At 44.8% G+C, this 11,153-nt stretch overlaps 3 protein-coding genes across 3 annotated transcripts, besides 2 other annotated features; 2 read left to right on the forward strand and 1 right to left on the reverse strand.

Annotated features, from left to right (window-relative positions):
* Positions 1–74: 74 nt before the first annotated feature.
* Positions 75–461, reverse strand: PODANS_5_7580 (uncharacterized protein; the record flags this gene model as incomplete). Its single annotated transcript, XM_001905248.1, has 1 exon — positions 75–461. One exon carries the CDS (start codon positions 459–461, stop codon positions 75–77), a length of 387 nt encoding a protein of 128 aa, XP_001905283.1.
* A 332-nt stretch (positions 462–793) lies between these two features.
* On the forward strand, positions 794–2,191 carry PODANS_5_7590 (uncharacterized protein; the record flags this gene model as incomplete). Its single annotated transcript, XM_001905249.1, has 1 exon — positions 794–2,191. One exon carries the CDS (start codon positions 794–796, stop codon positions 2,189–2,191), a length of 1,398 nt encoding a protein of 465 aa, XP_001905284.1.
* A 2,870-nt stretch (positions 2,192–5,061) lies between these two features.
* PODANS_5_7600 (uncharacterized protein) lies at positions 5,062–6,583 on the forward strand (the record flags this gene model as incomplete). The annotated part of the gene is made up of 2 exons (XM_001905250.1): positions 5,062–6,300; positions 6,377–6,583. 2 exons carry the CDS (start codon positions 5,062–5,064, stop codon positions 6,581–6,583), a joined length of 1,446 nt encoding a protein of 481 aa, XP_001905285.1.
* Positions 6,584–9,245: 2,662 nt separating this feature from the next.
* Positions 9,246–9,346: a sequence feature (pseudogene).
* A 31-nt stretch (positions 9,347–9,377) lies between these two features.
* Positions 9,378–9,864: a sequence feature (pseudogene).
* The last annotated feature ends 1,289 nt before the right edge of the window (positions 9,865–11,153 follow it).

Consider the following 11,153-nt stretch of genomic DNA (forward strand, 5'->3'; position numbering starts at 1 on the left):
TATTTCGATAAGGCGCGGGAAGAGCCGCCTTCGACGATGAAGCTAAATCAGTGATGTGCACTAAGCCGAAGTGGTTAGCGCTGGTGGTTGAGGTGGGGCAGCGGGGTCCTGGAATCCAAAATACCAATCATTTTGTTCCCGGCTTGCCGTCCACGTTCTCTTGAGACATGGCTTGAGAGCCCGGCAAACGCGACAAAGGTTTCCCTCATCGACCAGATTGATGGGTCCAACCCGCGCAAAACAGCTATTCCGAGGTCATCGTGGAGACTTGCACGGATGGCGGCAAGCTTCTGTCCCAGAAGGGGGAGGGGAAAGGACGACTTGTCGAGTTCATGGAGCGACCGCGTAGATGCTATCGAATGCAAAGAGACAATACTCAGCAGGTGCTTCAATAGGTGGTGTGTGCTACCTCCTACCAGCGAATGCAGCGCAGGCTCCAACAATCTCGTCACGCTCTTCATCGGTCAGATGAGTAACATAGCTATCCCCCAGTTCGTTGGCGTTCCAGGCCATGGATGGAGCGCGTGGCAGCAATGCTTTTTCGTCAGCAACTTCCTTGTCTTGAACGGTGGAGAGAAATTCTTGGACCAGAGCCTCGCACGGCTCGTACTGAGGGACGAATCCTTCCATGTTGGTTCCCAGAGTGGCGTGTGGTATGAGGCAGATTTGTTGGGAACATGCAGTCATGTTTGTGCTGGTTTGTCTCTTTATTCGAGCAGTTGGCAAGTTCTCCCAGCTGGGGCGCGACCCATGTTATACCTGAAGCACATTGATTGGGCCTCGGCGTTCAATCATGAAAATGGTTGGAATCGGCAACCTGCGGCGAGTTCACCCCACCTTGACGGAGCCTCGTCTTCTCTTCCTCATCATGGATCGCTCCATATGGGCTTGTTTCACTCTCCAAACCACTTCTGCTGTTGAGAAGATGCCCACTTGTTCTGCTCCATATTCCCATTTACCTCGTCGATACCGATTTCTCATCCTCTTCAGTATTGTGATCGCTTCTTTCCATGTGCTTTCCTGGGATTTCTGGACGCTTTTCAACGCCATGAGTAACCGACAAAACCGCCTTCCCCCCCTTACCCTCGACGGTACTACCTACGAGGGCGGCGGGGGCTTGATTCGTTATGCTATCGCCTACTCCAGCCTGCTCAACCGTCCGGTCACCATTCACTCTATCAGGGCAAACAGACCTGGCATTGGCGGGCTTCGTCCGGAGCATACCGTCGCCATTGCAACTTTGGCCGAGCTGGCATCGGCCGAGGTGACGGGAAATCTCCCGGCCAGTCGCCAGATGACTTTCAACCCCCACGCCGATTCCGCAGTTTCCGCCAAGCATTTACCTCTCGAGATGGACATCACAGTTGAGGGATCCGCCTCTATCTTTCTCATCGCCATGCTTCCCTATCTCCTTTTTGGACATATCGCTGCCCATTCCAATGGCTTCGCGTCCCGCCTCAACAATAACGATGGCCTCCGACTGACCATCCGGGCGGGTACGCTATGTGTGAAAGCACCGTCCTTTCCATACCTTCAACAAGTCCTACTACCCACCTTAGGACTTATCGGCATCGGCAGCGAAAACCTGAAGCTAGAGCCTGAACAGGAACAGGGATGGCATACAGAAAACAAGAAATACCCGGGCAAGATGGTTGCTTGGATTAAACCATTGTCAAAACCTCTTCCCGCCTTCATCCTGGAACGTCGCGGCAAGCTACAGAGCATTCGGGTGACCGCCCATGTTCCCAGGCATGCAATGAAGCGGTTCGAGGAGATCCTACACTCTGAAGTGGCGGACACCTTCAAGACTAGGACTGAAAAGTTCAGCCTGGCAGTTGAAGTGTTCGCTTCAGATCCTGAGGACCAGTTCCATCTACTGATATCGGCAGCAACTGAGGCACCCAAGGCCTATCTTGGGTATGAGCAAGTCTTTCCCCAAAGCGATGTGTTCCCAAGAGAGATCGAAGGTGATGTCGACAAGATAGCAGTCTTGCTGGTTCGGTCCTGCATTCACGGAATATGGGCGGAATTGCGACGGGGAAATGCCGTAGATGAACACGCTGAAGACATTCTGGTCTTCTATCAAAGCGTGGCTTCTGGATTCTCGTCCATTATCGCCCCAGACAACGAGGTTTCTGTTCCAGAAATTAACCTGGAAACTTCCGCCATCAGTGAGTGGCCCTTTCAATGAAGCAGACATGTAGCCATCCCGCTGACCAATTTGTCAAAACAGAGTCTGGGTCACAATATGAGGTGAATGTTGGTTCCATGCATAGACAAACCAGCTGGTGGATGGTAGAGACAATGACAGGCGTCAGGCAAGAAACTCGACATCTTGGTGGCAAAGATCGGGTTGGCTGCAAAGGCTTTGGACTTGGGAAATAAAGATACCAGCGGGTAGCTTTCAGACAAGATCAATTACTAAGATTTGCTCTCCTCCCACACGAGGCTCACAGCTACCTCAGGTCTACCTGACTGAAGGGATTGCGATCAGGTGGGGGCACCTTTTGCTTGCGGGATTTGGAGAGCATCTGCCTACCTACTGAATCTGGAACGGCACCTAACCACTGGCTGGGACAGTGCATATGCCGCCACACACCCTTCTTTAAGAGATACTACCAACTGCGGTGAGGGGTTAGAAAACGGCCTGAATGTGGTCCGGGGTGTACACCAGTATATGTACGGCCCTTCGATCGGGCTGCATGTTTGGTCTCGGATATAAATATGAGGACCAGTAGCATTAAACAATCCATTACACGTGTGTTTTCTAACGGCTACGAACTTGGATCTTGGCTTTCCAAGTCAATGGACCAAGCCAAACCCAGGCGTTGGTGGCTCCCAGGACCACCCCCACCACGGCGCCTCATTTCTCTCAAGGCGGTCGAAGAATCCTACCGTCAGGATGGTACTCCTCCACTGCATGTCCCGGTCCGCCACATCACCATTCGTCTGGCAGACTTCCCGAAAAGTCCCGACTTAGCGCCCTACCTTGGCAGACTTGACCAGCCGCCTACTGCTGTTGACCACGAGTCTGTGATTGCCAAGTCAGAGCCCTCGTATCTTTTCCACGGCTGTGGTAACGCCATTGATGCGGAAGTGGTAGACTCGTTCGCTTGTCGTGGCCCGTCAATTCGTTTTGCCCGCAGCCGTAGCTATTTTTCTACTGGTCGGGCCGTGTATTGGTCCAATTCCATCGAGTTCGCGATTGCTTGGAGCTGCTTCGCCGAAACAGGCAACTGGGATTTGTGGAGATACAACAAGGACCAACCATTCCAATGTCTGATCTTTGTTTCTAGGGTGGACCTTACGGCAATGAAGACCGGACTCTATTTGATACCAAAGCCTCAAACACCAAAAGAGGAGCAAGCTCTTGCAGATGTAAGTCTCTCTAGCCATCAGATATGCCGCGGCAGGAAACCTTCGAGTCATCACACTTACACTTCTCGGGATACCCTTCAAAGTGGTGCGAATCAAACAACCGATCGTCACGAGGTGAACGTATTGCGCCACCGAAGTCAAGTAAAGCAAGCTGGGGCATCATCGGGTCACGAATACCTCGTGTAAGGACCTATCAATACACTCCCCTTGATGGTTATCAACACGGCTAACTTCGGACACATAGCATACGATGCAATCCTTGAAGACATTGCGTACCAAATGCGATGACATATGGCTTTTTGCCACTTGCGATGAGTCTTGTAGCCGGAAGTTTGCAGAGGCAGCCGTTGAGGTATAATGTGACACCCTCGCCGATTGCGGGATCCCTTGACAGGTGGAGTTTGAAAAACGAATGTTGACATGGGCCTCAGATTTTGCACATCACTTTCACGGGTCGGGGTGGAGCACTTTCGCGGTTATAACGCAGCAATCTTGGAACGCGATGTCATTGAACTAGGGAATGGCACCATGAATAGAAAGCTCTTTACGGTGACCACGTCGCCTTAGCTGGCAAGAAGCTTGATCAAATTATGGCCGGGACTACTTAATACTGTGAAAGTTTGAGCTTAGTTGTTGATGACATTCTCCTGCCTCCAAACTATCATTTTTTTTATATGGTATCGATATCCAAATTCAGCCAATGTCGTGAGGTGCTACAAGCTGGCAGGCTGGTGTTGAGATTGCTACATGTGAAATGGGCCCAGCAGGATCGTGTAGGGGTACAGGCAAAATAGAATTTGAGAGACAATAGTGATTTGATACGACCTCTAGCTGCCTTCCACACCTGTGGCACTGTCCCCTGTAGGCTGTCACGCATGGCGGCACGTGCAGGAAAGGTGCACATTCTCGTCAGGCAACTGGCAAACACAGCCCAGATTGCGGACCACGTGTTTCACTCACAGCCGCAGCCACTCATGCCGCTGACCGCCCCGATAATTGTCTTCGTCACTGTCGGGCCACACGTGGCATGAAGATATTCATCCCAACATTTCCTCACCACCACCTGAGAGTTTCCCGACTGATTTCATCCCACGCACCGAGATCCAACAATAACACAGCAAATCCTTGCACCACACATCGATTGAAATTGTCCCCTTCGATGAGACGGGCTCACTACGATGCCGTCACCGAAGCCGCCTTCGACTCGAAGCTCTGGTTCTGATCTTGCTTCACCTGGTGTTCTCGAGAAGAGGACAACAGTTTGCCCGCGTAACCCGGTCATGTATGCCATAGCGTTTTTGGGATTCTTCAGCCTTTTAGCTGCGCCATATGTCGTACTGGACGTTTGGTCCTCCTTTCATCTCTTTGAGGGTGCAGTCCAGAAACCACCTCCAACTCTCGCCTCCGAGTTCCAGACTGTCGCACCTTTCATCTTCGATTCGGTCCAAGGTCTCCTCCAACAGTGGCCAAACTCATACTCCCCAAATGGGCATTCCATAGTGGCCGGGAGCATCGCACCGGCAACTGTTTTGTACCATGCCAAACATGCTCCCGGTCCACCCAAAAAGCCGACGTTTTTTGCTTTTGACGCGTACGCTCGCTCACTTTAAACTCAGATCTCTATCATCTCTTATGTCTCCGTGTAAGAATAGGTTTGAGATATTCTAACCTGTACGCAGAGAGATGTCAGTAGGTATCTACGGTGGTTTCGGCCGTTCAAACTTGCATGTCTACCGGACAACTCGACCGCTCAACATCATCTACTTCGATGGTCAGTCCGCTACACTGACCGCCCTGGGCACATTAGACTCTCAGATATCGATTCTTCAAGGCCGTGTCCCACTTTATCCAGACTACGACCTCATCTACGATGAAGACCAACGCGCTCTTGATCTCTGCGAACTGGTAAAGAAGCTAGGAATTGATGGAGTGGTTCGAATGGACGCCGGTTTTGAAGTCTTGGTGTGCGATTACCATGCTTCTCGGCTCCAACCGCTCTTCGTCACCAATATCACTGTGCCCGGAAACATGGAAGAGGACCCAGAAGGTCTTCCACGCGACCCAAATCGCCAACCACCCAGAGGTTTCGGCAATGTATTCTCGGAGCAGGGCTCATATGAGTGGCTCCGTAGTGCGTCGTGGCATTATGGTCGGGAAGGCGGCCTGGCAGAAAACCGAGTCCAGCTGGACATCTGCCGCATGGTCTCCTTTTATGACCCAGAACTTACGAGTCTTGCAAAATCGCACCACGGGAGGCTTGTTGGTAACTACAGCTTTGTCAACGGATGGGGGTTTAGAAAAGGACACCGACTTCTCGACATACAACCAGATGATGTGAACCGCGTGCGCTCATGGTTGCAGACCATCACATCATCTACTACTTCAAAGGAGAACAGGTGTTCGGGCATAAATTGGCAAGCCATTTTCACCACCATCCACGCACAACACGGCACCCGGGCCCGTGAGATTGGCGCAGCGTTTGAGTGGAAATCAGGAACCGAGGCCGAGCGGAAAGCGATTATTACCAAGGTCCATGAGCTTACACATGCGATCCTGGCCCCGTATCTCGAGTACATAGTCTCCGATTCGGACAAGTCCCTGACGCCGAGAGAGCAGACTATTGCCCGGTGTTCTACAGTGTACACGGCGGGCATGGACTTGACGACCTTGGGTCGGTCGGAGGTCCTTCTATATCACTCACTCAACATTGTCACCGAGAGGCTTTGTACATGGGAATGGGACCTCTTCGAGTGGAGTGAGAAACACACTACAAACTACTGGGGTGATCAGCCTGGCGATGCTAAGATCTCGGCTTGGCTCAACGATGAAGAAGTAGCACGATACAGACAGCTCAGCGAAGACACTCTGTCATTGATCGGGTGGGATCTCTGGACAAAGTGTGACAGACAGTGCATGTTCGATGTAAGATTCAACATTTCGGTTACAAGTTTTACCTCCAAGAAGCATAGGTACTGACTTTGTGTTTCTCTCAAAACAGGAGATCTGTGCAATCCCGACCTGGCCAGTTGTCTATGCTCCGGGTTTGCCACAGGGCGGAATTTACTCTGCCCACCCTCCGAAGCTTTCAGAAGACGAGATGCTTGACTTTTGGAGACCAAAATGCATCAATCGAGCAGACTTTGATCGCGGGGGCGGACGTGGAAGGGACCCAATCCATCAGTTTCCCGATGTCCCGCCGTACTAATTCTTCTTTGCCGTTAGGCAAGGGACTAATCCGTACTAGACCTACCTAGTACTTTGATTTTGAAAGCTTCATACAAGACACCCGGGCCGCCTTAGATAGGTAAATAGGTATTTGAGGCGAGCAAGTAAAAGTGGTACCTAGGGTGGGCGTTTTTGAGTCCACACAACAATATTATTAATTGGTTTCCATGTTATATGGGCAAGAATCTTTTGCTTTCTGATAGCGGCATTTTCAGTCGTCATGTCATGGAGTCATCCTACGGGCCTAATAAAGTAGTTACGGCTACTAGTAACGTATTTGATAAGCGAGCGGATCGGACAAGCGAGTGGATCGATTTCGTACGCGATATAGCTCTCTACCTGCAACATCGATTTCCTCCACCATACCAAAATGTCTTCGATTTTAGTTAAAGCAAAAGTTATTCTTACACTCGAAGCCCTTAAAAATAACTCTAAGCTAAACCTTAAAGCTATAGCGAAGCTTTATTCTATATTTTATACTACCCTCTATCGCCGGCGCGCTAGTAAGCCTATACGACACAATATTCTAATTAATTTACGTAATTTAATAGATTTAGAGGAAAAGACGATAGTTTAATACGTTTTTAAGCTATTTATACGTATATTCCTACCTAAATTAAGTAGCGTGGAAGATATAACTAACTAACTATTACGCGTACGCGACGCGCCCCTTATTAATTAATATTAAATATATAATTTTATTAAATATTAATTATAGTTCCGTATACGTTTTACGTATAAATATAATTATTAAAAAGTTAAATATAAAGATTTAAAAATTATTATCGAATAATTTACGTTTATATAAAATATTAAAGTTAAATATAATATTATAAATAATAATATCTTCATTTTCATAAAATTACATTTATAATAAATATTATTTTTATAAATATAATAATTATAATTTCGGATAGCTTTAATAAAATAAAATTAATTTAATTTAATAATCGCGAGTAAGTAATAGTAATTTAAGAAATTAATACCTTTAATTAAACTATTTTACTTTTTATTATTTTAACCGTATAATATTATTTTATTAATTAATATATTAAATATAATTTATTATTTATTTAATATATTATAATTATCGATAATAATTAAATTATTAATTTAATAAATTTAAATTAAATTAAGTATTTCGATTATTATATAATATTCTGTACGAAAAATAAATACCGGTTATTAATCTTCGATAATTACAAAAATTATTATTTAATTAAATTTAAATATTATTATTAATAAAATAATATTATTATATTTTATATACCTCTATACTCTTTTTATTTTTTTTTAATTATTTAATATTAATTATTTTAAATTACTAAAATAAATATATAATTATTAAATTAAAGGTTTAATATATATATATATTAATTATATAAATAAATTTAAATTTTTTTATACTTTCCGTAAAACCTTTTTCGCTTTTATAACGGAGAAAAATATATAAAAGAATTTTACGGGTATTAACTTTATATTATATAATTTAAAAAAAATATTTTTTAAATTAAATATAAAGTTTTGTACGTTTATACTTCTATCCTTAAAGCCGGGTATAGTATTACTTTAAATATTTTAAATATTATAAAACCCTTAAGAAATTAATTTATAATTAACGTTTATTAAAATTTATATTATTAATTATTAAAATAATTTCCCGACTTTAATATTAATTATAATAAATTAATTTACTAAAAGTATAATAACTATAATATATTAAATAACTCTCTTTCAATCAAAAGTATCTTCGCTCCGTAAAACGAACCAAGTATTAAGTAAGCGCCGGAAAGTAAAAAAAATACGCGTATAGCTTAGAGAATCACTTACTATATAAGATACACAGGATTTACTGGACTAGAAGGCTGTGGGTGGAGAGGTAGCGTAAGGAAAGGAGCAGGGTAGTAGTAGGGTAGGGGGAGGGCGTACGAAGGTTCAGTGCTGTGGTATGTGCGGTAAGCTTGGCCATAATATCCGTACGTGCCAGGAGGTTGCAGAAGAGTCTGATTCAGCTATTTCTGATGTAATTGTAGTAGGTTAATAGTGTTATTGTTTTGCAATTGAGGATAGTTGTAATAGGGTAGTGGAAATCGATCCACTCGCTTGTCCGATCCGCTCGCTTATCAAATACGTTATCGCTCCGCTAAAAGTCGTTTCTACTCTTCGTAACTCTGGGCGAGAATAAGATGGCGCTTCAGACGGCGAAGCCGGAGTTGAAGGAGCGTTTATTGTCTTGTTAACCATCCCCGGAGGGAATCTTTGAATATGAAACCAAACAAGTTGGTGGATATCGTTTTGTTAGTGGCCCCTGACCTTGCTGCGACGCGGCGGCAGGCTCTGTTAGTCCATCGGCAGTCAAATGAGCAATCCGTAACAGCGCGTGTAATTACACATGGTGTCTGGGCTGGGGGGCGGCCATCGAAGTCGGGTCTGGCATCTGACAGAGGTTCACTTCACCAGCCATGTCTTGCTCGCTCGCCAGCAACAACACCGCCGCCATGATACACGACAACACGGTCGCTTCCCAGGACACCCCGAGAACCAACGGAGTTGCGAAGCCAGATGAGCCCGTGCCCGTCGCGCAACCGCCGCAGCGCACCCTGCCAGATATCTGCTACGAGCTGCAAGGCAAGGTCGATGCCTTTCTGACCGAGGCCATCACCAACGACAATGTCTTGCGCAATGTGCAGAGCCAGATCCGGGTGTCCATGGGCGTGATCGAGGAGGCGCTGCGCCAATATGGGTAGGTGCTGCGTCATTTCTTGCCCGAGGTGAGGCGGGGGCCGTGCCGTTTGTGATGTGCTGCCTTTGCGACACGATGCTGACCTTGCGTGTAGGCTCGATCACCTCTCTCTCTCGTACAACGGCGGCAAGGACTGTCTCGTCCTCCTGATTTTGATCCTGGCTTGCTTGCCAACTTGCACCAGCCCCCCGCCGACTTCCTCTGGGAGTGCCGTCGCTGCAGCCCCGTCGGAAATCCCGACTCCGCCATCACAACCGCCAACGTCGGAACCCATCACAAACAAGCCCCTCCAGTCGATATACATTGTCTCTCGTCATCCGTTTACCGAGGTCGAGGAGTTTGTGGAAAGAATGGCGCAGGAGTATAACCTCGACCTGAAACGGTATGCGCTACTAATGCGGCCCGCGCTCGAGGTATATCTGCTGGACCGTCCCGCTATTAAGCTATATTTTCTCGGGACAAGACGGACAGACCCCCATAGGGAGTTTCTCTCGTATTTTAACCCCACTAATGCAGGCTAGCCGTAGTTTATACGTATTTATCCCGTGATCGACTAGTATTATATTGAAATCTAGGCAGTAAGTTTAGTACGTCGTTACCTGTATACCTAGACGAGTAACGCTAATAACTATTAATTAAGTTTATCCGCTATTTTAATATCCCGTTTTGCGATCTTTATAACCGTAGCTTCACGTTTCTTGGCGGCGTTACTAATACCTGTCCGAATCCTACCTTAGCTATTAGCGAAAGCGTATTTAAATTCAGGCTAGCCTATGAATTTCGGGACGACGACGAGGAGCGCTTTAGTCGAGATTTATAAGCTAAAGGCCGAGAATACGGCGGTAGATGCGGGTGGTCGGAAAGTATAAATCGAATTGTAACGTGCATAATAAGCGAGCGACGCAGATAAGCGAGCGACGCACTCTCCACCACAACGCGTCTCTTCAATATCTTCTACTATAATTCACCACTAATAACCATAGACGGCCCTTTAAAAAAAGCGAGACTTCTTCTTACCCTCGAAACTATTTAAAATAAGGAAGATCTTAGTATCCGCACTACAGCTAAGTTATATAACGTCCTAGAAGTAATCCTCCGCTATAAGCGTAATGGCCGACCAATGCGATATAATATTCTGGCTAACTTACGTAATTTAACGGATCTAAAGGAGAAGACGATAGTTCAGTACGTCCTTAAGTTATTTATACGCGTATTCCTACCTAAATTAAATAGTATAGAAGATATAGCTAACTAATTGCTATACGTATACGACGCGCTTCTTATTAATAAACGTTAAGCCTATAATTTTGTTAAATATTAATTATAGTTCCGTATATATTTTACGTATAAATACGACTATTAGAGGGTTAAGTACGAGGATTTAAAGGTTATTATTAAGTAATTTATATTCGTATAGAATATTAAAGTTAAATATAGTATTATAAATAATAATATTTATAACTTCGACGAAATTAGGTTTATAATAAATATTATTTTCGTAAGTATAGTAGTTATAACCTCGGACGGCTTTAGTAAAGTAAAATTAATTTAGTTTAATAACCGCGAATAAGTAACGGTAATCTAAAGAGTTAATACTTTTAATTAGGCTATCCCGCCCTTTATTATTTTAATTATATAATATTATTTTACTAATTAATATACCGAATATAATTTATTATTTATTTAATATATTATAATTATTAATAATAATTAAATTATTAATCCGGTAAATATAAATTAAATTAAATATTTTAATTATTATATAATATCCAATACGAAAAGTAAATACCGGTTATTATCTTCGATA

Source organism: Podospora anserina, chromosome 5, assembly GCF_000226545.1.
Source record: "Podospora anserina S mat+ genomic DNA chromosome 5, supercontig 8".
In the NCBI taxonomy this organism is placed as follows: domain Eukaryota; kingdom Fungi; phylum Ascomycota; class Sordariomycetes; order Sordariales; family Podosporaceae; genus Podospora; species Podospora anserina.